Source organism: Sander vitreus, chromosome 5 (assembly GCF_031162955.1).
Source record: "Sander vitreus isolate 19-12246 chromosome 5, sanVit1, whole genome shotgun sequence".
Taxonomy (NCBI): Eukaryota; Metazoa; Chordata; class Actinopteri; order Perciformes; family Percidae; genus Sander; species Sander vitreus.
This window is the reverse complement of record NC_135859.1, coordinates 37822725-37850526: the sequence shown is the minus strand read 5'-3', so window position 1 is coordinate 37850526 and position 27802 is coordinate 37822725. Positions and strand designations below refer to the sequence as shown.

The window sequence follows — 27802 nt, the reverse complement described above, 5'->3', positions numbered from 1 at the left end:
TGTTTTTACTGAAAAGGCAGTTTGGGCAAATTATGTTCTACGGTAAGAGATACTACGATTGCCTTTTAATGCTGCTCGGGTGATGGATCTGGTACCACTTTACTGTCTTGTATTGTTTTGCAAAGGTCCTTGATTTATAGTTAGATATTGACATTGCTTTGAGGAGTAGAGCAGATATCAGGACACAGTTGGTACAAATGTGAACTAAATCCAAGCAACAGGTGAAACATTACATGAGTGGTTTTATTCTGCACTCAGATAACATCAGTGTCAAAGTGACACGGGCTAAATGAGATGTATTCCAGTAAAGCTCCGCCTCTTCCTGTATGCAGATCCAACCTGAGGACAGCACATGTGATGATCAGAGCAGAGAGCAGTCAGACGGGAAGACGGACGCAGAGAAGACGGACGCAGAGAGACCCTCCACCTGAAAATGGATGACCTGCTGCTGCTGCTGCTGCTGTGGAGCTCAGGTACCACTCTGCTTTAAACATCGTCTCTTCTTATCATTCATTGATTCTTTATTTCCTCTCAGACACACAAAGTGCGTCGTGGCTTTATAACACACCAACAGTTTCAGTTGCAGTGTTCAAACATTTCATATTCACATATCGATCTGTAAATCAGAGACAGAGAAAGAAAAGACAAAAAGGGAAAATGGATTTAGTCAAATCGTTAGAATCCTTCAGATTTTCATCAAATCAAACCACGTTTCTGATTCTGTTTTTAGTCCGTTGTTGTTTCTGTAACATCCAACCTTAACCCTAATTATTTAACAAAACACTGAACTAATGATACCATATCAGAAATTATAACTTTACTGATCATCAGAACCAGACAGAATCTGCAGATTGTTGAACAGTTATCAGAGATGATCCAGAATGAAAATCTGAAGATTTTAGCCGAGTGTTTTTCTGTTCGGGGTGGAGATTTAATAATTGGAGTCTTGTTTTTATGTTTTAAATGTGTTTAAGTCTGTGTGAAATTCTGCATAGTAACATTCTGTCGCCCTGTTGATAATCAGTAATCATCCGTGTGGTTTTTATCGATAAGCGGGAAACTGTGCAGAAAGTTTTGCGGTGACTCCTCCTCATGACAGCTTTACAGGAAACGCTGCAGCATGTGATCAGTGTTACTGAGTGGGAGTTGATCAGGTTGATATCTGTGTTTCCTGTTCTCTCTCCTGCAGCCGTATCACAGCTGATTGATATCTGGATGCTAACGCTAACACGACACTTCCTGCAGCTGCTTCACATTAAAACATCCTCAACTGGACAAACACAGGAGGCTTTTATTGTGAAGCAGTCACAGGAAACAGTCTGGTCTAAACACGTCTTTAGTTTGTTCAGCTGGGGGGGAGACGGCTGAAGAAAGTAATTAATAAATAAGTAATTAATTGCTTATAAGTAAACCATTTGAATGAAATATGAGGACTTAGTTACAGGGTCTTTCAGAGATCATGAATATGAAAACATGGATACAAATCAGAGGTTTATATGTGGAGAGGACATCAGCTCACATTTAATTGATGAATTAGTAATTAAATGCTTATAATCAGAGCCAAATCGAATCTGCAGATTTTCTTTTTTGGGTGATGTGTTCATTTGAACATTCTGAGTTTTATTTTGTGTTTAATTTGTTTAAAGTCTGGTGAAAAATTTCTGAAGACACCAAACTTTGCCCAATGACTGAAAATGATGTGATGGTGGCGCTTAATTAAGGGCTAAAAACACAAAACACTTTATGTCCAATTGATCTGAAATTTGACACACAAGTGCAGCTCAATCTGCTCTACATAAAACCTATTTATTTATGTATTTTTCACCACACTTTATTTTTTTAAATACATTATTGCAATGTTCTTTGACCATCTTCCAGATAATCATTCAGTTCTGAGTCCATTGCAAATTTCTATACTTTTTATGCATTTACATTGACATTAATAGCTAATAAATAATGACTGCAAAACGCAAAAATAAAATAAAAGGGGGGGGGGGGGGGAGGGGGGGGGGTATGGGATAGGAATTGTGAAGTCTTGTGAAAGATTTATAATATATTTTATTTTACAGATTGTATCTTTAGGGTAGATCTTATTCCATGTGTGTGTGTGATTTCTGATTTTAAAGGTAATTTTTTTGTTGACAGCATGAATTTAATTTAGGTGGATTTGGCTGTTTCCATGTCCTTCTCACCTGCTTCATGGCAGTCACATGCAGGATGTTAAACAGATGCATGTCTACAGAATTTAGCTTTTGTTGTAGATTAATACCCAAAGTAATGTGTCAGTTATAGCTGTAATAATGACTTTTAATCTATTGGCTAATATTGCTGATATTATTTTATAATCTGTGTGAAGCAGAAATCCGGGCCTGTATGAGGAACACTTTGTAGCCTCCAATATGTTTTAAATTTATTTCCATCCATTATTACTTCACTTCTGTATAACGTTTCATAGTATTTTGCAAAATTCCTCTGCGATCTCTTCTTAATCAGTTATTGTTTGTCTCTGATCCCATTTAAGTTTTGTGATATAAGCTTCATTCATTTGTCTTTAAATTTATGGCTAAAATGTTCAGAGATTTTGGTCCACCATCGTAACATTCCTGTTGTGTAAATCTCATTAATCTATCATTCCCCAATGTGCGTATTTTTATCTAATTCAAGATGCTTTTTCTTTAATTTAGTTTTCATCTTTAGTGCTATTCATGGTCCCATGTTTATCCTCCATTATTTTTATTTAGTCTAATAACTGATTTAGATGTGCTTGTCTAGCCTTTTGTTGTGCAGAGGAATATGAAATGATGTGACCCCTCATAACTGCTTTCCCATAATATAATTTAAGCTATATCCTCTATATTGTTTATTTCTACAAATTAACTCAATATCTTTTTTCTACAAACTTCTGTAAGTAAAAGGAAGCTAAAGTAATAAAAGGAAAAAAGAAATAAGTAAAAGAAACAAATATATAGAAAAATGGTGGCTCCCAAAGTTTGGGTTTCCTCAACCATTGTCTTATGGTTGTAAAGGCGTCCAACTAGTCGCCTCCAAAGTTAATACAACAACGTTTTCATCAGTGACAGCAATACTAATGTTGTCTATTTCCCCTTTCTATTAAACTATTTCATTATAAGAGATATAATTATATAACAAAAAACACATCTACCTTATTTAGTTTGTAATCTTTTTCGGAATGTTTAAACATTTTAGTATTTTGCAGACTTATAGTTCTATAACTCAAACACACTGCTTCTAATTTAACTTACATGTACGGACACATGCCAATACCTACAACACTGGACTTAGAACTCAAAATAAACATCTTTCTCTTCTTTTCTTCAACACTGTTATCTTGGCCTTTCAGTTCTTCTGTTATAAGCTTTTCCATTTGGGTGTAGCAAATAGGCAGAAATCGAGGTGGATTTGAACAGAAATGCCAATACACCAGAGCACGTTTTTCCCCCATCCCGGAATGCTGTATAGACAAGCCAGACCCTCCTCCGCAGCACTGTTACACTTCACAAGGTGTTGTATTCATGACTCAGGTATGGGCTGGGTCCAGATTGACTTACTGTTAGTTTGGATATGGACCTTGGTCCGGATTTGAGAAGCCCTGCTCTAGCACATATTATAATAAGTACGCTTAATTAAAGATACATACAGAATAAGTTCTCTTTCAATTCCTCCCAAACAGCAGACCGTTGTTTTGTGTATTCATGTGTTCATCTTATCTTTAGTAAATTGAATGAGCTCACTGAGGTGTTAGCTGCTAGAAGGTTCTTCACAGAACAACCTGAGAGAGTTTGTTCTGTCCACGCCTGTGATCCAACCATGCTGCTTTATACTGATGTTTACCTTCTGATTTATCCTCAGGACTCCAGACTGAAGGAGAACTCACCTCAACAGGTACACAGAGAAAGAAAAGACAAATAAAGAATCAGCAGTTTCAGTTTCATCTTTTCTTGATTAAAATTACTTATTTTGCTGATGACTCTCTGGTTTCTGTTCAGAGCCTGATGCTGTCAGGTTGGTGGGAGGAGCAAGTCGCTGTGCAGGAACACTGGAGGTGAAACAAGGAGAATGGAGACCAGTGTGCTCTAGCTCTCCCTGGTACCTAAAGGAAGCTGTTGCTGTCTGCAGAGAGTTAGACTGTGGCTCTGCTGTTTCTGTAGAAGAGACAGAAGGGTCCTCACGCAGATCTGTGTGGAGAATCAGCTCTGTCTGTGTTCATTCTGTATCTGCTCTGAGGGAGTGTGCTGAATCAACTTTCTCTGCCTCCATCCTGAATCTTACCTGCTCAGGTAAGGCCATCTGTGACATCATCTTTGACATAATCTATGACAGTAATGTGTGCTCCTTCCTCTGTTATCCAGGACAATGACATCCTGAAGGGTAGAGAAGTGGACTTGTTTCTGGAAGCTTTAAACCATCTGTATGTCTGTCTCAACATGTCCTTATTCAGAGGATAAATTATGAACTTTGAATGCAAAGTTGTTTTTTTTTACAGTTTTCATCGATTATCCAGAATGAAAATCAGCAGAATGTATCGCGCACAATGCTAATCCCAGTTACATCAATGCTTTTTTATTGCAGTGTTGTATAAAACATCCACTTCTGCCATGAGCAATGAAAAAAACTCCCGACAGACAGGCTGTGTGCCTCACTTATGGTGGCCTTATCCCATCCTGGCTGTGTGCATATGTCCTCCATATACCGCAGCACAGTGCGGTTACCCAAGTGCATTGACTGTCTTACTTTTAATGATCCACTGCACTGGTGGCCTTGGGATGCATCTCTGTGTTGACTTTGCAAGAGCCATGACAAACAAAACACAGTCAGGATGCTCATCCTTGCTGAACAAAGTTGCTGCAGGTTTAGCTGGTGGGCAGATTGTTTCTATCATTACAGTCTGCACTCCTCATACATTTCCACTCATTACAGTTGCACCGGTCAGGGCCTTAAAGTATAATCTGTTTTTGGTTTCAAACCAAACACGCAAAAACAAAACTATGAGCTCCGTTTTCCCGTTTTTCAATGTCCATGCAAATTAAAAATTAACTGGAAAACTGCTCGTTTTTCAACTGTTGTTTTTTTGTTATTCATGTTTCCGTTTTAACCGTGATAGTGAGAATACGGGCTCATTTTTATAATGTGCATAATCATTGAAAATCCGATGGAACACAGGTCTCGTTTATAATGTTATTTTGGTCTTACGTGTTAAAGATCAAAGTTGACTAAAACCAATGCGCTCTGGACTGGAAGTAACATTAACGTGTCAAAATAAAAGTATGAGAATTGTAACTAACCCTAACTGCCAGAAGAACAATCTACTTTAGCTTTTGCCTGTAGGTAGATTAAGCTACAGTTAATTATTTAGGGTTATATAAAGTATTTAATTGAGCAACATTCATTAACAGCCACAAAGGGAGTAAGAATGGATATTGTTTTAAAATAGAAATAGGATTATAACAATTTTAAAATCACATTTTAAATCAAATCTGCATTCCCCTAGCATTATGTGTGGCGTTATTGACTACTTTTACTCTAATCTTACACCAGCCAGTAAAAACAGGCACAACATATAAGGGCTCTTTTTAATTGCTCTGCAGAATATTGTATTTGACATGGTTGATCACATTAGCTGCCAGTGAACATGTCAATGTGAAGAAGAACATAAATTAACAAGTTAAAGTGTACTGGAGACTCTCTCATTCTGGTCTGGTCTCCTCAGGCCCTGCAGACTGGACTAGAGTTCATGGTGAGCATGGTAGACCTCCTCACTGCTGGGCCTGTGCCTGGATCCCCCAGCTCGTTAGATGTCCACTGCTCATACTAAGCCCTTGAAACAGTAGTTGGCCAATGCTGGATAATAAAATATAATACATGATAGGTATTGTGTGGTTGAATTACAATAAGGAATGGTCAATGGTAAGCACTGAGGCCTCACAGCAAGAAGGTACTGGGTGGGAACCCTGGTGGCCTTTCTACATGGAGTTTGCATGTTCTTCCCGTGTCTGCATGGGTTTTTCTCCAGGTGCTCTGGTTTCCCTCTTCACTAAAAAAAAACATGTTCCCCTCCCTTTCACTTAATTGTAAGTCGCTTTGGATAAAAGCGAAAAATGTTGCTGGCATAACAAAATTGACCATTTCATAAAGCATGAAGTAATTTATCTCTCAATTCTGGGTTACCCCTTTTATCCAACTTCATTCCACTCATTAGTTTTACACTTATTTTTTTGCATTCATGCTCAACAGACCTCATTTACATGAATTATACCTAATTTCTAAATAAAATGAGGACATATGATTAGTTGTTTGGATTATAACCGACTGGTATATGACAATTATTAGCCAGGATGTCCCCAGATCAAAATTAACTGATGCAATTTTATTCACAAACAATAGGACACACACAAAAAAAGGACAAAACTATTTCATGAAGAAATGTATCTTCATTTAGGAAAAGACACATCGAAGGTGTTATAAGAACAAGTTTACAAAGCTGTAGCTTTGAAGATGTGTGCGCGCTCACATGTGTGTGTGTGTGTGTGTGTGTGCGTATTTATCTGCTGTAAAGCACAATGATACATTGCCTGATTGCAACATGGTGTGTGTGTGTGTGTGTGTGTGTGTGTGTGTGTGTGTGTGTGTGTGTGCATGCACATACTTGTAAATATGCACGCGTGTCCTGTGTTTTTATCTTCTGTAAAGCTCAATAGTGCCCTATTGCACTACCAGGTCAAAATTTGCCCAGGAAGACCATAACTGCTATAAAATTGGACAAAACACCCAAAATTTTATGAAAGTTGTGAATATTAATTTACTTGCGAAGAGCATGGAAGGGAACAATGCATGTTATGTTTGGTTAATTTGGTTGAAAGAAACCCAATTTAAGGCTTTCAAACTTGTGCTTGAGTATGTAATCTACTTCATTCATTTTCAAGTTAAGGTAAGCTAGCGATGATAGTACGATCTCTCCTCCTTGCTCTTCTTGCAGAGTCTGATGTTTGACAGCTGTTACACTGTCTGGCTCAGGGCCAACATCACTAGCCAATCAAGTGGAAAATATGAAATGTCTTGGGGATCCGGGCTCTCAGCCCCACTGGGCAACACATTCTTGGGATCTACATTCAACACACAAACACTTAGAACATGCGCATTAGTATTTTCCCCACGTAAGGCAGGGAGGGACCAGTGAACATGAAATAAAATTACAACACACAAACTATATGCAATTTAGGAAGATGCTATATTCATAGAAGATAGTAAGTTATGGATAATATTTAATATTTTAATATTTATATAATTACATCATTTGTTTGCAGTTCTTGATGTTGGTGGGGGTCAGCTCTGACCAGTCTCCACTGCAGACGTCAAAACTCAGGCTTTCTGTTCATCATTACAGATGTGAACTGACTGTAACGTAGTATAGTGGCACTTTCTACTATATAAATCACCAATAAAGACCTCTAAATTGATTGATTAAATTTGTCTTACTTTTCCCAAAGAAAGCTCCTTTTGCATATGCTGTCTGTAAATACTGAAGATCTACAGACAGCTACAATCATCTGTTCCTCCATTTATGCCTTAACAACATCAGGGCATCAGAGGATCTAAACACTGATTGGCTTTCAAGTCACTGCATCAAATTTTTTGCTTGAGTTCAAATATTTCAACTTGCGTCATTCACGTCTTCCCATTGACTATAGTATGTAACCTCTCCTCCGAGTTTTCATGAAATGCGGCCAGATGATTTCTGTTGTTAATGATCAACTGAGTCAACTAATGAGTCCAGTTTGAATCATTGAACAGTTGTTTGATGACATCTTTTTATTCTGTGTCTGGTGTCTTTTCTCTCTCTCTATTGTATCTTCTATCATCTCTCCAGACTCTGTCAGGCTGGTGGATGGGACCAGTCTGTGCTCAGGCAGACTGGAGGTGAAGACCAACCAGTCTATCCAGCGCTGGTCCTCAGTGTGTGAAGATGACTTTGACCAGCAGGATGCAGAGGTGGTCTGTAGGGAGCTTGGCTGTGGGGCTCCTTTAGTCCTCCAGGGAGAGCTCTATGGAGAAGTGGAGCCTCCAATGAGGACCAAAGAGTTCCAGTGTGGAGGCCATGAGTCTGCTCTCCTGGACTGTAGAAGCTCAGGCTCAGATAGAAACACCTGCTCACTTGGAAAAGCTGTTGGACTCACCTGCTCAGGTAGGAGAGGAGCTGCAGCTCTGATTTGGTTCATTTCTGTTCTAATGAAACTCACTTTGTTCTTTTGCTGATGACTCTCTGGTTTCTGTTCAGAGCCTGTCAGGTTGGTGGGAGGAGCCAGTCGCTGTGCAGGAACACTGGAGGTGAAATATAAAGGAGACTGGAGACCAGTGAGTTACCAGCACTCTGGCTGGACACTGAAGACAGCAGCTGCTGCCTGCAGAGAGTCAGACTGTGGCTCTGCTGTTTCTGTAGTAGAGAGAAAAGAGTTGTCAGACAGATCTATGTGGTGGATCATGTATGACTGTGTTCATTCTGGATCTGCTCTGAGGGAGTGTGCAGCCTCAGCTTCCTCTCACTCCATCGTGGATCTTATCTGTTCAGGTAAGCCCATCAGTGACATCATCTATGACAGTAATGTGAGCTCCTTACTTGTATTTTTAAAAATCTGCAGAAAGTTCTGCCGAATTATCCGTCTGCAGATTCCATGTGGCTCTGATCATCGGTAGATGCTAGATTGCACCCGATACATGTGTCGACGTCAACACACAGCGCAGACATCAACACTTCAGGCTTCCTGTCTGTCATCACAGCTGCAGACTGACTGTAATAGAGTGTCGCTACACTTTTTACCAAATAAATCACCAATAAAGACCTTAAAACCAAAAACTACACAATATCTTCAGAGGCCAGGGTGTAGTTGATGAATGCCACTTCCAGCGCTACTTGAGGTTGAGATATTACTGTTTTGTATGTAACCCTCTCAAAAATGGAAAAACAACTCATGAATTAATTACATTGTTTCACCACTTTAAAGTCCAATGCTTGGTAAAATAGTGAAGGAGACATATTATTGTATAATGAACCTGTTTAGGGTGACTAGGACTTGCGCTGTCACTTTAATAACTAATGAATGGCAAAGAGAACAATCCTGGTTTAATAACTAAATATAATTTTAACTTACTGCTAAAATGTATAGATATACCTATTTAGTTGTACAGTGTATAATGAGAAACAACACAAACTCTGTATCTCAGTTTCAACTTTCTAATAACTAAATGCAGAAATTAATTCACATCAATACAGAGAAATCCCAATATGAGAGCTGTTTCACAGTCCAACAAAACCACACTTGGCCAGCAGAAAACACTCCCAAACTCACACTCGGCGGAGTGTGTTAACAAGGAAAACTCTATGGTCTGTCTCCCATTGTCTGCTCGACTCTGCTCTAAAATTACACCATCGTTATTTTCTTTTGTTCTTTCTCTTCTTCCTCCTCGCATAATTACACAGGTGGAGGTCAACAGGAAATCACTCTCACGCGTCATTAATTCTAGGAACCCTAGCCCTAACCCTAACCCTAGCAATTAAGAATTATTAAGCATTTTAATATACTGAACACACTTTCAAAAACATATTGGAAATATATATATATATATATATATATTATTAATTGTAAATAATTGTCTGAACAGAGTAATTGAATGATGAAATAATGTTATAGATTCACAGATCATTCCAATAGAGCTAATGTACATTGATATAAACCAAATCATGGTTATGCATCTTATCAATAACCCACAAATGTACCCATTTCATATCTTCTCAAATTTACCTATAAGTGTATTTGATATACCCTGATACCCATGTATTTTACATCGACATGTTCAGAACACACTCAGCTGTCTTTTAATTGAGGATAAAATTAGTTGTAGAGCAATGTGTAATGTGATAATTTGGCCCTAAAGCTAAAATAATTATATTTGCTTTTTGAAATTATTAAAAGTTCTTGTGTAAAACCTACCTTAACTCATGTGATCTAATTGTTTTGGTGCTTGAAGTGAGTTTACCTTTTACCTAAGTCTTAGGTTGAGGTGGTAACTGCTGGAGAGATGCTTGATGAGCTCTGGTGATGATGGCTGAATCTGTAGGTTATCTGGTGCAGTCAGAGATGAGTATGAAGATCACTGAAAACTGGCAGCTGTGAATAATCTGTAAAATAAATAAAAAAGGAGACAATTTATTGTTCTCAGTCGCACTACTTCTCTCCCTTCTTCCTCTAAATCTACAGCAATCACACATACAGCACATTTATGTAGCCTACATTAATAAACATTTATGAAAAACGTCTCATGCATTAAAATTATCTGCAAGTATTATCGCTTCACCCATTACCAACCTGTTTAACCTATCTCGCATTTTCAGAAATTCCTGGAAATTGGAAATCCGCCGCAGTCATCACTCTCAAAGGGGGAGACACCCTTGACCCAAACTGCTATAGACCCATATCTATCTAACCCTGTCTTTCGAGAGTCTTCGAAAGCCTATTCAATAAACAGTTTACCAACCATCTCGAATCCCACCTCGTCCTTTCCGCTATGCAATCTGGCTTCTGTGCTAGTCATGGCTGTACCACAGCCACCCTCAAGGTCATAAACGACATCACTGCCGCCATTTACAAAAAGCATTACTGTGCAGCCGTCTACATTGATCTGTCCAAGGCCTTTGACTCTGTTAACCATCATATTCTCATCGACAGACTCAACAACCTTGGGTTTTCTCATGACTGCCTCGCATGGTTCAATAATCTGAGGGCCTGTTGTCAGGACCTATGGATGCCACTATGGGGGTGCCACAAGGCTTGATTCTCGGGTTGACTCTTTTCTGCCTTTACATCAATGACGTGGCTCTTGCTGCAATTACTTCTAAACTTTGGCAAAAACCAAGTTCTTGCTTTTCAATCGATCACTGCCCACCCCTGCCCTTCCGATTAGCATTACCACGCTCGTTGGGCTGGAATTAGAAAATGTGACAGTGTACAAATACTTTTCAAATACCTTCCAGCAACACATAAACCACCTTCAATCTAAAGTTAAGTCTAGGATCAGTTTTCTATTCCGCAACAGGGCCTCCTTCACTCACACTGCCAAACTTGCTTTGGTTAAAATGACAATTTTCAACTGGATGTTGTCTATCACAGTGCCCTACGTTTTGTGACCAGAGCCACTTATAACACCCACCACTGCAGCCTCTATGCATTAGTGGGCTGGCCCTCACTACACACTCGACGCCTAACTCACTGGTACCAACTCATTTACAAGTCCGTGCTAGGCAAAGTCCCACTGTACCTAAGCTCACTGGTTACAATAGCCCTACCCACCTGCAACCTCCGCTCAAGCAGTTACATCTCCTTGGTCACCCCTAAAGCCCACACCTCCTTTGGCTGCTACTCATTCCAGTTCTCCGCTGCAAATGACTTGAATGAGTAACAAAAAACCCTGAAACTTAAAAACCTTATCCCACTAACTACCATAAAGCACATCTGACCAAACTCCTGTCCGATAACTGCACGTGCTAATTGTTTCTCCATCATTCATGCATTGTTTTTATACACCCCATCCCACTGTCTCTGTCATGCCCCATTCCACATTTGCACATATCTGTTTATGCGCTTTTGCACTTTGCATCTGCCCTGGCATGCAAAAACTGTATTTCTCCCCACCATTGTTGCAATACCTTGTTGTCACACAATTCATTTTTTTTGCACATCTACTACTCATATCTCGTCCTACCTCACTATTTAGACCATAACCTGCACTAACTGTATATTGACTCTTTACTACATTTCAGCATTTAGATAGTTCTGTCTATTCATGTATATTGTGCTATGATTGATCAACATCACAATCTTGTCCACACTTTGCACAAACTGTACATTGACTCATTACTTAATCTCAGCATTTATCATTCATATAGACTGTCTTTACATGCATGCTGTGTTATTCCTGATTCTATTTCACTACCTAGACAAACATTTGCATCTATATATTGACTCTTTACTATATTCGGCATTTAGACAGACTGTTAGTGTTTACTGTTATTACTGATCCACATCACTAACTAGATTATATCTTGCACTAACTGTATATTGACTTCACTAGTTCTCAGCATTCATATATATCTATTTATATATACTGGGTTGTAACTGATCACTGGATCCACATCACTCTCTTGACGACAATTAAATTAATGTTATAATTATGTTATAGATTGTCTATTTATGTATATTATGTTATCACCATACCACTTTCGCATATCCATTGACTAACTTAACCTCACTTTGCGCCGGCTTTGAACTGCCTACTTAATCTGTACTTTTGTAGCCTATTGTAATCTGTTTTCTTGCACTGTTGAATGTGTTGAATGTGAAACTGTATGTTGTCTTGTACGCTTACGCTTTTCTTGGCCAGGTCACCGTTGCAAATGAGAACCTATTCTCAACGGCCTACTTGGTTAAATAAAGGTTAAATTAATTAATTAAAAAATGCACACAGAACAGTTTGATGAAACAGTGGCCAAAACATATTTAACATTAAGCTCATTTTTACACAACAAAACCTTTACTAACTGTTGTCAAACAAATGTAATGACTTCATCCATTCTACGCGTTGTGAAAAGAATCAACAACTGGTAAACATCATCACATTTATGTATTATTTTTTGTAAAATAAACACTCTAATCTGTCTTCACATGGATCTCTGTTGTTGCAATTTTCATCTTTGTCGGATAAATAAAGCCAGACTGCCTCAGAATTATTCAGAATCACCTCTTCTGTGTCGCCTTTTAAGGCTCTGACACACTAACCTGACGACGGACTGTCAGCAGAAAAGGCAGTCGGACTGGTCAGTTGGCCCCCGTCTGTCCAAAAAGTGCCTTGGAACACACCGAAGCGACGCCGACTTGAGCGTACGTTCTGCGCATGCTGGAGATGTAATACGTCTCCATAACAGCAGGCGGCGCTAATCTGTATTGTTGCCCAAAAAATGAAAACCTGAAATGACATCTCTCTAGACCTGGTAAACACAGAGCACGCTGTCGTCAGTCATTGTTTTCATCAGAGAGTGTTGATAGTAGTCAAGAAGGATCGTTGTTGTTATTACTCGCTGAACGGAAGAAAATACGATGGCTAGTAATAAGAACATACTGGCGTTGTCAGCTCTCAGGCTTCTTCTTGTGGAAGAAACACTGATTCCCTAGCCAAGACTGCCCACTGGCCAATTCAACAAGTCAAATCGGCCCAAATGAACACCAACGGCTCCTCTGATTGACGACGGCATGGAACACACACGAACAGGCTCGAGTCACCGACCTCGCCAGACTATATGCCGGCCAATAATCGGGTTGGTGTGTCAGAGCCTTTAGCCCGAGTGGCTTTTCCATTTCATCATTCTCCAGCTGGCCAAAGATGATACAATGCAGTCAATATAGTTCACTGCTAGGTATATCGAGAGTGGTAGGTAGGTCCATGGATTGCTTACACAAAATGAGGACGGACATGTGAGTAAATCAATTGTAATGAGCGAGACAGATAGTGATCTCGACTCGCACTCTTCCTGTCTTTTCTGTATCCTTTTAAACAGCAGAAGTGACATATGATCTTGTGGTAAAAAAGCGGAAGACGCCGTTCCATTGATTGCGGGGGTATTCAAACCACGTTTTTACGCCGTAATATCGCCGAAATATTGATATAAACATTGCAAAAGCATCGTTTTTTGACAGACGCAGCAGCTTGACTTGTCTTCAACCTCCCCAAGTTCTCTCACACTACACCGCTCCTCTGCTCTCTTCACTCTTCACCAATTGCTGACCGCATCTGCTTCAAGACACTAGTACTTGCATACAGGGCCACGAATGTATCAGCTCCAGCATACATCCACGGCATGGTCAAACCCTATACCCCAACCCACCCACACCGCTCTGCATCAGCCAACCTGCTCCTTGCCCCCTCACAGCGAGGGTCAAACCCTATACCCCAACCCGCCCACTCTGCATTAGCCAACCTGCTTGCTGCCCCTCACAGCAAGGGACAACTAATCACTCAACGAAATCCCGACTGTTTGCTGTCCTGTCTCCTAAATAGTGGAATGAGCTCCATATTGACATCAGGACGGTCGAAAGCCTACACATCTTCTGCCGAAGGCTAAAAACACATCTTTTCCTACTGCACCTTGCATAAACAATGTGACTTCAGAACGTACCGGGTAGCCCCTTTTGAGTCCACCCTCTGTCAATGAAGACAAGGTCAAGAACACTAAAATAATCTGTTCCTCCATTTGTGCTTCAACAATGTCAGGACATCAGAGGATCTAAACACCGATTAGCTTTGAAGACACAGTGTCAGGCATATTTCTTGCTAAAGTTCAAATATTTCAACTTGTCTCATTCACGTCTTCCCATTGACTTTGTATGTAACTTCGCCCCAAAATACTTATGAAATGCAGGCGGTGTGACCATGCCGTAAAGATGAGTTCTGTTAGTGATGATCAACTTCTGTTGGAACTGTGTTGAGTCCAGTTTGAATCAGTGAAGAGTTGTTTGATGACATATTATTTAGTGTCTGGTGTCTTTTATCTCTCTCTATTGTATCTTCTATCATCTCTCCAGACTCTGTCAGGCTGGTGAATGGGACCAGTCTGTGCTCAGGCAGACTGGAGGTGAAGACCAACCAGTCTATCCAGCGCTGGTCCTCAGTGTGTGAAGATGACTTTGACCAGCAGGATGCAGAGGTGGTCTGTAGGGAGCTTGGCTGTGGGGCTCCTTCAGTCCTCCAGGAGGCGCTCTATGGAGAAGAGGAGCCTCCAATGAGGACCAAAGAGTTCCAGTGTGGAGGCCATGAGTCTGCTCTCCTGGACTGTAGAAGCTCAGGCTCAGATAGAAACACCTGCTCACCTGGAAAAGCTGTTGGACTCACCTGCTCAGGTAGGAGAGGAGCTGCAGCTCTGATTTGGTTCATTTCTGTTCTAATGAAACTCACTTTGTTCTTTTGCTGATGACTCTCTGGTTTCTGTTCAGAGCCTGATGCTGTCAGGTTGGTGGGAGGAGCCAGTCGCTGTGCAGGATCACTAGAGCTGAAGCATTACGGAGAATTGAGACGAGTGAGTTTCTCTTACTGGACCCTGAAGACAGCAGCTGCTGCCTGCAGAGAGTTGGAATGTGGCTCTGCTGTTTCTTTAGGAGGAAAAGTGTCCTCAGACAGATCTTTGTTGAGGATCTGGTCTGACTGTGTTCAGTCTGGATCTGCTCTGAGGGAGTGTGCATCACCAGCTTCTTCTCCCTTCATCGTGGATCTCACATGCTCAGGTGAGCCCATCGGTGACATCATCCATGATATCATCTATGACATCATTTATGACATCATGTATGACATAATATATGACAGTAATGTGTGCTCCTTCCTCTGTCAGTGGTTTCCATTTGACTGACCTGTAAAGGACAATGACATCCTAAAGTGTAGAGAAGTGGGCTTTTCTCTGGAAGCTTTAAACAGTCTGTCTGTCTGTCTGTTTGTCTGTGACATCACTTCCATATTCAGATTCCATTTTGTTGAACAGAGGGTGAATGTGATTTTTTTTAGTTTTCAGTGGTGATCCAGAATGAAAATCTGCAGAATCAAAGAACTATTTATTAATGCCTCCATAGCCCATGGAACAGCCCAGGACATCTCTCGCAACCCAATTTGCATAAATAATGAACCTGTTGAGATGGTTTCATGTTTCAAATGCCTTGGACTCACCCTAGACTAAACTGAGTTTTGATCAACACACCACTGACATCCATAAACACTGCCAACAAAGACTCTCTGCCATCCGCAAACTGAATGCTCTTTCAGTTGCTCCTTGTCACCTACTACTTATATGGAATAAGAGCATACTCCAATCCATTCTCCTCTTCTGCTCCCTATGCTTTTTCAACATGTTACCTAACACCAACAAACAAACTAATTTGCGTGAACCAGATTGCATCAAAAATAATTGTCCTTCAAAGCCACCAAACGCAAAGCATGGGGGAGTCCAGTCATCCCCTCTGCCCCTTCTTCACACTGCTTCCATCAGGACGCAGATACAGGTCCGTGGTCTGAAGACAGGTCCGATACAGTATGAGTTTTGTGCCTTCTGCCATAATTCAATTCAATTCAGTTTTATTTATAGTATCAAATCATAACAAAAGTTATCTCGAGACACTTTACAGATAGAGTAGGACTAGACCACACTCTATAATTTACAAAGCCCCAACAATTACAATAATTCCCTCAAGAGCAAGCATTAGCGGTAGCTATTGCGACAGTGGCGAGGAAAAACTCCCTTTCGGGAAGAAACCTCGGCAGACCCAGACTCTTGGTAGGCGGTGTCTGATGGTGCCGGTTGGGGGTGTGATGAACAGTGGTAGTAATAGTCACAATAAAGATAATGGAACAGTGACTACAATGGTAGTCATAGTAGTTAATGTCATAGTAGGGCACAACAGGGCGTTACGGGGTGTACTGTGGCACAGCACAGCATGGGTGGACGCAGTAGCATGCAGCAGGACACAGCCGGACACTGCAGGGAATCGCAGAGCGTAGCAGGGTGTAGCAGGTCCATAGCGACAGCTGGACCCAAGACCCAGGTCTTGGTGCCACCCTAATCCAAGGCGATATTCTGGGTGAAGAAGAAACATAAGGACTCCGGGGAGTAAACTCCCCAGAGCTAGGTTAGTAACAAGCATTTCTGGGAGAAGGATGCACATAAAAGGAACAAATGAAAAGAGAGATGAGAGAGGAGCTCATTGTGTCATAGGGAGGAACGAAATTCCCCAGCAGTCTATAATTATAATAGCATAACTAAGAGAGGCAGGCTAAAGAGAGGTGCCGGGTCGGGCTTGAACTCTCCCCTGCCGGAATGGGCTGTACTTCCTGCCTCCCTCTACTCTCACTATATTATTGATTATATGATAGTAGATCTGATGACTATGAGGAGAAGCAGAGGGAAGCTGGGGTGCTGTGTCTGTAGTTATACACCCTGCCCCGCCGGTCTAGGCATACGCTGCAACTCCTCACTCCCTAACTATAAGCGTTCGGTTGGGGAGATTGTTTTTGAGGTACGTTGTCGTTTGGCCGATCCAGGCAATGCAGGTCACCGGACCGTCTGACTACTGCATCCCTAAGAAGCTTTCTCCGTGCGGTAGCAATTCTCTTCTGTGACGACGGCTGGTCAGTCGGCGTTGAAGGGGGGCAAGCCTGGCGAACCGCATCGGCCACTACCGTTTCCGACTCCGGCAAGGCATTGAAACGGTTGGAGAGGGTGAGGGCAGGAGGTGATGGAGCCCTACTCGTGGCTCTCTTTTGGCTGCAAACCACCTCAGTCCAGGATGTCTTGATAACCGGTGTCGAGCAAGAAGATGTACGTTGGCAGGCGGCTGAGTCCCATGGCGCAGTATCCTGGGAGGCCGCCGGGAGAGATGAGATCCGGAGCCACTGATTATGAGCCACGTCCCTAACTATAAGCTTTATCAAAGACGAAGGTTTTCAGTTTATTCTTAAATGTGGTGACGGTGTCTGCCCCCCGAACCCAGACTGGGAGCTGGTTCCACAGGAGTGGAGCCTGGTAGTTGAAGGCTCTGGCTCCCATTCTACTTTTGGAGACTCTAGGAACCACTAGTAGCTCTGAGTTCTGGGAGCGCAGTGCTCTAATGGGACAATAAGGTACTAAGAGCTCTTCTAGATATGATGGTGCTTGACCGTTTAGAGCTTTGTAGGTCAGGAGAAGGATTTTAAATTCAATCCTGGATTTTACAGGAAGCCAATGCAGAGAAGCTAGTACAGGGGAAATATGGTCTCTTTTCTTAGTTCTTGTCAGAACACGTGCTGCAGCATTCTGGATCAGCTGGAGAGTCTTAAGGGACTTATTTGAGCATCCTGATAGTAAGGAATTACAGTAGTCCAGCCTGGAAGTAACGAATGCATGGACTAGTTTTTCAGCATCGTTTTTAGATAGGATGTTCCTGATTTTGGCAATGTTATGAAGATGGAAAAAGGCTGTTCTTGAGGTTTGGTTTAAGTGGGCGTCAAAGGATAAGTCCTGATCAAAAATAACTACTAGATTTCTGACAGTAGTGGTGTAGGCCAGGGCAATGACATCTAAGGTAGCTATATCTTTAGATAATGAAGTCCGGAGGTGCTTGGGTCCCAGGACAATAACTTCAGTTTTGTTGGAGTTTAACATCCGAAAATTGTAGGTCATCCAGGATTTTATATCTTTAATGCACGCTTGAAGTTTAGCTAACTGATTGCATTCGTCTGGCTTAATTGACAGATATAATTGGGTGTCGTCTGCGTAGCAGTGGAAGTTAATTGAGTGTTTCCTAATAATATTGCCTAGAGGAAGCATATATAAGGAGAATAGAATTGGTCCAAGCACCGAGCCTTGAGGAACGCCATGGCTAACTTTAGCGTACTTGGAGGATTTATCGTTGATATTAACAGATTGGGATCGCTCAGAGAAATAGGACTTACCAGCTTAATGCGATTCCTTTAATGCCAACTAAATGTTCCAGTCTCTGTACCAGGATGTTATGGTCAATAGTGTCGAATGCAGCACTAAGGTCCAATAAGACAAGATCCCTAAATTTAGCTCCCCAGCTATATGATTGTTCAACCCAGTCTCACGGCAGTTTGTGAAATGGTCACGTAATTTAATCTATTGATTCGTGTACACGGACACGTTTATCTTGTTTTTTTCGTGGTGGTCAGCACGTTTTTTTAAACTTATGTATTTCAATTACAGCATGACTACAGTAGCGAGTAGTATGAAATGCCGAAAACAACACAGGACTTTCACCCAGGAGGCCGGGGATCAAGTACTGTATGTCACGTTTCCTTTCCCCATTCTTCTTTTCATAAACCCAACCGTCCCATTGATGTGTCTGCCAGAGACAGGCCCGCATCCCCCACAGACCGCATAACGTTTCCCGCATGTCACATTTCCAACGTGTCACGTTTCCCGCGTGTCATGTTTCCCGCATGTCATGTTTCCTTTCCCCGTTCTTCTTTTTCTAAACCCAAACTCCGTGTTCCCATTACGTGCTGAACACCACAAAAAACGACATAAATGTGTCCATGTACACGAATCAATAGATTAAAAATTACGTAACCATTTCACAAATTGCTGTGAGACCGTGTTAGATTGTTATGTGCATGTGTTATTTATATGTTGTAAATAATGCCCTCAAGGGGTGCTAGTGGAACAGGTTTGAACTGTGCATCATAGGGTGTTTGGGGTGAAGGTGCCTCTGTTTATTGTATGTGTATGTATATTTGTAAGGCCCTGTACAGACTGTGAAGACAAATTTCCACAGTGGAAAAACAAACTATCTATCTAGCTAGCTGTTTCACAGTTCCACCAAACCACATTTGGTCAGCAGTGAATAGTCCCAAACTCACACTCGGAGAGTGTTTTAACAAGGAAATCAGATTGCAGTCCTATGTATATAAAATACACAATAAATGCTAAGCTATATGGTCTATCTGTCATCGTTTGCTCGACTCTGCTCATAAGTTACACCGTCGTTCTTTTTCTCTCGTTCACTCTCTTCTTCCTCCTCATGTGATTACACAGAGGTCAAAGGAAATCAAACTCTCACAGTTCATTAATCCTTTTTTTATCAATTAAGCCTTATGAATTATTAAGCCTTTTCATTTACTGAACGAGCGTTCAAAAACATCATGTAAATATATATATATTTAACTGTAATATATATTATTAACTGTAAATATATATTATTAACTGTAAATAGTTGTCTGAACAGAGTAGTTGAATGATAAATATTATTAAAGATGCACATATCCTTCCAAAAGATCTAATGCACATTGATATAAACCAAATCATAGTTATGCATCTTATTAATAACCCACAAATTTAAGATGAAAGAAAAACTAAATAACTGGTGCGAATCAGGTTATTACATGTAATTGCAATAGACTAATGAAAAATATGCCAAAATAACAGCACCATGATGAAGATTTGTAAAATGTCTAAATTCATTCTTCATCAGGTCTGTCCACAAGACAAAAGCTAATGCTTTTAAAATGCTTGATTACTGAATGAAGTTTGGTTCGATCAGAGCTATGCTAACATTGTAGCTGCTCCATCAACAAAACAACAGACACATGATTTCAGAACTTACCGGGTAGTCTTACTCTTACCAAAGAGAGCTCCTTTTGCATCTGCTCTCTATTAATATAATGAGGAGCTACAGACAGCTACAATCATCTGTTCCTCCATTTCTGCTTCAACAACGTAATGACATCACAAGATCTAAACACTGATTGGCTTTCAAGTCAAAGCGTCACAGAATTTCTTGCTCAAGTTCAAATATTTCAACTTACGTCATTCACTTCTTCCCATTGACTTTGTCTGTTATTGACATTCTTTATTGGGAATAACCCGTTGATCTGAACCATATAATTTTCAACGGCATCCTCAAAAACACATAAGTACAAGAAAAACATTTTGAACATATTTCTTAACATTATAAAGGAAAAGCAAAAAAAAAAATCTGAAAAAACAAACACAAAACAAAGACCAATAACAAAACTCAAGCACAGACACTCACACTGGTGCATAATGAGAGCATAACAATAATCTTGCTTGCGATATTCAAAGAGAAGAGTTAAAGGTGCACTATGAGTTCCTGCATGGTTTCAGCGCAATTTCATTTTTGTCTCAAATCAAAGCATTTCTCCTTGATCGGCTAGCTGCCTGCCGCCTGAACACACCGTGAAAAAGCCCGGTCTCAGGAGACAACACAAGGGGCATAAACGTCAAACAAACACTAGAGGCACAGGCTCTGCACCAAAATACAACAAACCACTCCAGCCAATCACCGACAAGATGGTTGGGGGGGTGGGTGGTGGTTAGTGACAGTTAGTCAGTTAGTCATGACAGTTACGGAAACATGGGGGGAGCGGCGAGCTTGCTCTGTTTCGTTTGAAATTTACTTGGAACGTCAACAGAAGTGACCGTGCAGGAACTCATAGTGCACCTTTAACTTACATGGGAAAGTGATAGTATCACTGATAGCAAACAGTACAGTTTTAGTCAGTTTTGAATCAGTGAATTGTTGTTTGATGACATCTTTTTATTCTGTGTCTGGTGTCTTTCTCTCTCTCTATTGTATCTTCTATCATCTCTCCAGACTCTGTCAGGCTGGTGAATGGGACCAGTCTGTGCTCAGGCAGACTGGAGGTGAAGACCAACCAGTCTATCCAGCGCTGGTCCTCAGTGTGTGAAGATGACTTTGACCAGCAGGATGCAGAGGTGGTCTGTAGGGAGCTTGGCTGTGGGGCTCCTTCAGTCCTCCAGGGGGCGCTCTATGGAGAAGTGGAGCCTCCAATGAGGACCAAAGAGTTCCAGTGTGGAGGCCATGAGTCTGCTCTCCTGGACTGTAGAAGCTCAGGCTCAGATAGAAACACCTGCTCACCTGGAAAAGCTGTTGGACTCACCTGCTCAGGTAGGAGAGGAGCTGCAGCTCTGATTTGGTTCATTTCTGTTCTAATGAAACTCACTTTGTTCTTTTGCTGATGACTCTCTGGTTTCTGTTCAGAGTCTGATGCTGTCAGGTTGGTGGGAGGAGCCAGTCGCTGTGCAGGATCACTGGAGGTGAAACAGGGAGAATGGAGACCAGTCATTTACATTGACTCTGACTGGACCCTAAATACAGCAGCTGCTTTCTGCAGAGAGTTAGACTGTGGCTCTGCTATTTCTGTAGGAAAGAGAGAAGAGTTCACACGTAGATCAGTGTGGGGGATCTGGTCTGACTGTGTTCAGTCTGGATCTGTTCTGAGGGAGTGTGTAGAATCACTATCCTTTAAGTCCTTCCTGAATCTCACCTGCTCAGGTACGCCCATCAGTGACATCATCTATGACATTAACAATGACAGTAATGTGTGTTCCTTACTCTGTCACAGTGACAGTCAGTGGTTTCCATTGGACTGAACTGTAAAGTTATCCAGGAGTGTAGAGAAGTGGGCTTGTGGGCTTGTTTCTAGAAGCCTCAAGCTGTCTGTCTGTCTGTCTGCCTGCCTGTCTGTAACATGACTTCCTTATTCAGGATCCGTTTGGTTGAACTGAGGGTGAATGCGACCTGTAAATGTGCAGATTTTTTTTTAGTTTTCAGTGGTGATCCAGAATAATCTGGAGAATTTAGCAAAGTGCTTTCTTGTTTAGGTTTGGAGAACATCCAGACTTACATTTTGATTTTTAATTTATTATTTTAAATGTGCAGAAAGTTCTGCAGAATGTTCTGCTGAATTCTGCGTTGCTGATGCACATGTCAACGTCAACACAGAGCATCCTTCGCAGGCATCAACACTTTTTTTATTTTTATTTTATTTAACCAGGTAGGCCGTTGAGAACAGATTCTTATTTGCAACGACGACCTGGCCAAGAATGAAGCATAAGCGTGCAAGACAACATACAGTTTCACATACAGTACAATACAGGAATACATAATACAATAGGCTACATAAAGTACAGATTAAGTAAGCATTACAAAGCCGGCGCAAAGTGAGGTGTAAGTTAGTCGATGGATATGCAAAAGTGATATGGTAATAACACAATATCCATGAAGAGACAATCTATATAAATGCTGAGATGTAGTAAAGAGTCAAAAAACAGTTAGTGCATTCTGTGGTCTAGTTAGTGATGTAGGTCAGTCATAACACAATATACATGAATAGACAGTCTATATAAATGCTGAAATGTAGTGAAGAGTCAATATACAGTTTGTGGTCTAGATGATGATGTAGATCAGTAGATTTACACACATTTTGTGACAACATTGGTGTGATGAATAACAGTTGAGCATGCCAGGACAGATGAATAGTGGAAAAAAGCGTAAACAGATATGATAGCAGTGCAGGTGAAGATGTGCATCTGTGCAACTATGCAATAGGGCATGACAGAGATAATGGAATAAGGGTGTGCAAAACAGTGGATGAAACAGGGAACAGTTAGCACGTACAGTGATCGGACAGGAGCTCAGACAGGCTCAGGCTTCCTGTCCATCATTACAGCTGAAAACTGACTGTAATATAGTATGGCGTCACTTTCTACCATATAAATCACCAATATACTGACTGTATGGTTCCTGGGCTTATATAGTAAGTCTAGTTTGGATGGGTTATTAATCGGTTTGATATAGATAGACGGAAACAAAGTAGAGAGATGGAAAAGAAAAAAATGTGTATGTATGTATGCATCTATGTGTATGCGTGTGTTTATGTAAGTGTAGGTAGATATACGGTAGATGTATGTGTATGTAAATGTGTAAATAACTGAAGCACAAATTGTTTTATATTTAACTAAAGGATAAAAATAGAAAAAGGGTGTAGGACCAGAAAACATTTTTTTTTTACTTCTTCCCACTCCTTTTTCAACATGGGAATTTCTTATTTGAATCACTTACAATAACTTTGGAAGATTGTGCTGAGATGTACATGTGCTTATTTATCTCTCCAGACTCTGTCAGGCTGGTGAATGGGACCAGTCTGTGCTCAGGCAGACTGGAGGTGAAGACCAACCAGTCTATCCAGCGCTGGTCCTCAGTGTGTGAAGATGACTTTGACCAGCAGGATGCAGAGGTGGTCTGTAGGGAGCTTGGCTGTGGGGCTCCTTCAGTCCTCCAGGGAGAGCTCTATGGAGAAGTGGAGCCTCCAATGAGGACCAAAGAGTTCCAGTGTGGAGGCCATGAGTCTGCTCTCCTGGACTGTAGAAGCTCAGGCTCAGATAGAAACACCTGCTCACCTGGAAAAGCTGTTGGACTCACCTGCTCAGGTAGGACAGGAGCTGCAGCTCTGATTTGGTTCATTTCTGTTCTAATGAAACTCACTTTGTTCTTTTGCTGATGACTCTCTGGTTTCTGTTCAGAGCCTGGTGTGGTGAGGTTGGTGGGAGGAGACAGTCGCTGTGCAGGAACACTGGAGCTAAAACATAATAGAGAATGGAGAGCAGTGATTGGTTCTGGCTCGACAATGAAGATAGCAGCTGCTGCCTGCAGAGAGTTGGGCTGCGGCTCTGCTGTTTCTGTAGTAGACAAAGAAGAGTCCTCAGTCAGATCTGTGTGGGGGATCAGGTCTGACTGTGTTGAGTCTGGATCTGCTCTGAGGGAGTGTGCTGCATCAGATTTATCTTCCTTAATCCCAAATCTCACCTGCTCAGGTAAACCAACATCATCTATGACATCATCTATGACAGTAATGTGTGCTCCTTCCTCTGTCCCAGTGACAGTCAGTGGTTTCCATTGGACTGATCTGTAAAGTTATCCAGGACAATGACATCCTGAAGTGTAGAGAAGTGGACTTGTTACTGGAAGCTTCAAACAGTCTGTCTGTCCGTCTGTCTGTCTCTGTGTTTACAGACCTGCTGTTTCAGCCCAACATCTCTGTGTCCTCCTCCTTGGATGGGGTGTCCGAGGCCCAGCAGGAGGGGTTCCAAGTGTTCTGGCACTCCGACTTCACCATCAGCTGCTCCATCCAGCCACAGTACCCAGGAGGCTCCTTCCAGCTCACCTTCACCTCCTCCTCCTCAGCACACAACTCAATCCAGCCAGCTGTCAATCACTCTGCCCACTTCCTGTTTCCTACTGCAGAGCCCGCCCACCAAGGAAGCTACAGCTGTGTTTATCACCTCTATGTTTTCTCTCATAACTTCTCCTCTGAGAGCCATGTGCTCTCTCTCAGCGTCATAGGTAAGCTGACTGTTTACAGGTTTGAAGAAGATGATTGGTCCAAACTGAGTGAAAATGATCAGCTGACAACATGTTTCAGGCCTGACTCTGTGACGACTGTCATCATGTTACACATGTAAGATAGTAACCAAACTCATACAAAGTGTAACAGTGGTAACAGCTAACAATAAATTATGGGACGAGCATGTTACGAGGATAACTCTGGTTCTCTGAGAACTGAGTGAGGTGTTTCACTATAAAAATAACCTTCTGACATGACCAATCACGAAGCTTCACTGCTCCCACACCTATCAGAACACCCCTTAGCCCCTAACTGTAGAATGTATAGTCCTTCATTTCTTCCGGTTTATTGCCCAAAGAAACATCTGGACAGCAGGATGGAACCACAGACCCTGAGATAAGTAGCTCTATGTCCTGACCCCCCACACTTGATAATCATGCTACACGGAATATGCTGAATATTAAACAAATTTAAAACATATAAAGTGCTCATATTATGCTTTTAGGCTTTTTCCCTTTCCTTTGTTTTGTTATATATCTTTTTAGAGCAAACAGCTCTATTGTAGTCCAGCCTTTACTTCAGAGATGAACGCTTGTTACTTTGTAACACCAATATAACACCAAAACAAATTCCTTGTATGTGTAAAAAACGTACTTGGCAATAAAGCTTTTCTGATTGTGATAATGCTCACCTAGCTGCTAGCATGGCACGCCCTAATACTCTGCTTCTGACTGGCTAGTAGTCCTTACCTAGCTACTGTCAGGACACACCCTCATACTCTGCTTCTGACTGGCTAGTAGTCCTTACCTAGCTACTGTCAGGACACTCCCTCATACTCTGGTTCTGACTGGCTAGTAGTCCTTACCTAGCTACTGTCAGGGACACGCCCTCATACTCTGCTTCTGACTGGCTAGTAGTCCTTACCTAGCTACTGTCAGGGCACGCCCTCATACTCTGGTTCTGACTGGCTAGTAGTCCTTACCTAGCTACTGTCAGGGCCCTCATACTCTGCTTCTGACTGGCTAGTAGTCCTTACCTAGCTACTGTCAGGACACACCCTCATACTCTGCTTCTGACTGGCTAGTAGTCCTTACCTAGCTACTGTCAGGACACTCCCTCATACTCTGCTTCTGACTGGCTAGTAGTCCTTACCTAGGTACTGTCAGGGCCCTCATACTCTGCTTCTGACTGGCTAGTAGTCCTTACCTAGGTACTGTCAGGGCCCTCATACTCTGCTTCTGACTGGCTAGTAGTCCTTACCCAAGTTATGCAGATTTTCATGATTGCCATGCTACTCTGAGGCTTTGGACTAAATTTGAAAAAGATTGGCCATTAGGTGGAGCTACAGATATACACAAGTACATTAGTACATTTAATGAAAGGCTTATCTGATTATTATGAAATTTGGAGTATGGGTTGTAGGACTGTTTGAGACTATGGTATAATATGAAGTGACTATGACGTGTGCCAAATGTGAGAGTTAAGTGTCCATGTTGAAGTGATTTTTAGATTTCAGGTCAGTTTGTGTTTAATGGGAGCTGTTGGACTCATGATGTTGTGTGATGTGTTGACTGTCCATGTGTTCCATCAGATCCGAGGCCTTTAATCATCAGAGCGATCCTCCTGCCACTGATTCTGCTGGTGGAGAACATTGTCCTTTACTTCTACTGTAGGGTACGGACACGCTCTCTCTCTCTCTCTCTCTCTCTCTCTCTCTCTCTCTCTCTCTCTCTCTCTCTCTGTTGTTTCCACCACTGGCTGTTTGTTAAACTGAAGAGAGCAGTGATGCAGGAAGTCACATCTGTGTGCTGTCATGTCTCTCCAGGCCAACAGGAGGCAGCTGCCGTGCAGACAGAAGAACATTGATCCGGATTATTATAACCTGGGTGTCCCTGCAGCTGAAGGAGGGCTGACTGAAGAGGAAGGAGCTCAGGGAGCAGACTAGCACCTCCAAGGAGCTCATCTTACATCCCCACTTGGGAATTCCTATTAATTTACCCTTACAAAACCTTTAAATTCATTTAAATGGCACGGGTCCCCCCACTTGTGTGCAAAATGCGGGGCCGCTGGGGCCTTTCTGTGAGGATTTTTTGAAAAGTGGAAAAATATTGAATACTGAAACATTATTATTCTTCCCAAATGTCCGAACCCTGTTTTAGGGACCCAGTAGGGGTCATTGACATAGACCCAGGACCACCAGAATTGGGTCACATATTCTACAGAACACCATGTTTGATACTGAAAGGTTTCCAGGTCGTTAACTTCATTTTAAGTTCCACATCTCAGATTTTCCCTTAAACTTGCCCTTATGACCTTTAGGGGCAAGATCTTGGGACATTTAGCAAGAATTTTGCAGTTTAGGTCAGGACCCTTGCGAACACCCAACCCAAAATTTCCAAATGTCTCAATATTAGAGAAGGCTTAAACCTGTACATTTGGAAGGCTCTTTTAGTTGTTCTCTCTTAATAAATGTACATCTTTGGGGTCCTTGGCATGGACCCAAGAACACCAAAACCGGGTCACACATTTAACAGAACATCTTTGGTACTGAAAATGTCTTTTATTCAATTTTTAATTTTAACTTAAATTTGGCCTGGAGAGTCCTGGCTCAAATAGCCATTGCAAATAGTGTTCTTACCCAAGTGCCCCTGATTCTTCAAGGAGATGTGTACATTGAGTTACCCTGAAAAGAAGAACTATGAAGCCCATAGATACCCCTCCCCCCGTTCCCCTGCTTTTCCCAGATTGGGAAGGACACTTAGGAAGAGTTTCATTCATGAATTTTAGTCTGCCCTAAGGCTATGGAGTGTTTGGTAAGATTTTTAATGGTGCATTTTGTCCTCGCAAGTGTCCTGACCAAATGTGTTCCCAAAAGTTTCCCAAAAGTTCCTGAGTGTCCAAAAGTATGCCCTTTTGTCCCAGGGACAGGGACAGAGGGTACATCATTGCTGTGTCCCCCTGCAAGTGGAATTGATGTCATTACATTACATGTCATTTAGCTGACGCTTTTATCCAAAGTGACTTACAATTGCTACAG

At 41.6% G+C, this 27802-nt stretch overlaps 1 protein-coding gene across 1 annotated transcript; it reads left to right on the top strand.

Moving 5' to 3' along the window:
• The first annotated feature begins 350 nt into the window (after positions 1 to 350).
• Positions 351 to 27802, top strand: LOC144518796 (scavenger receptor cysteine-rich type 1 protein M160-like). Its single transcript, XM_078251713.1, has 14 exons — positions 351 to 473; positions 3871 to 3903; positions 4008 to 4298; positions 7886 to 8200; positions 8294 to 8584; positions 14646 to 14960; positions 15054 to 15341; positions 21213 to 21527; positions 21621 to 21914; positions 23537 to 23851; positions 23945 to 24235; positions 24435 to 24764; positions 26357 to 26439; positions 26591 to 27802. Exons 1-14 carry the CDS (start codon positions 434 to 436, stop codon positions 26708 to 26710), a joined length of 3321 nt encoding a protein of 1106 aa, XP_078107839.1. The 5' UTR covers positions 351 to 433; the 3' UTR covers positions 26711 to 27802.

Excerpts from the sequence above, each read along its gene's own strand:
- LOC144518796 (XM_078251713.1), top strand. The coding sequence starts at position 434 with ATGGATGACCTGCTGCTGCTGCTGCTGCTGTGGAGCTCAG. Across the intron at positions 14,961-15,053 it reads TGTTGGACTCACCTGCTCAG|AGCCTGATGCTGTCAGGTTG; the intron begins GTAGGAGAGGAG and ends GTTTCTGTTCAG. Across the intron at positions 15,342-21,212 it reads CGTGGATCTCACATGCTCAG|ACTCTGTCAGGCTGGTGAAT; the intron begins GTGAGCCCATCG and ends TCATCTCTCCAG.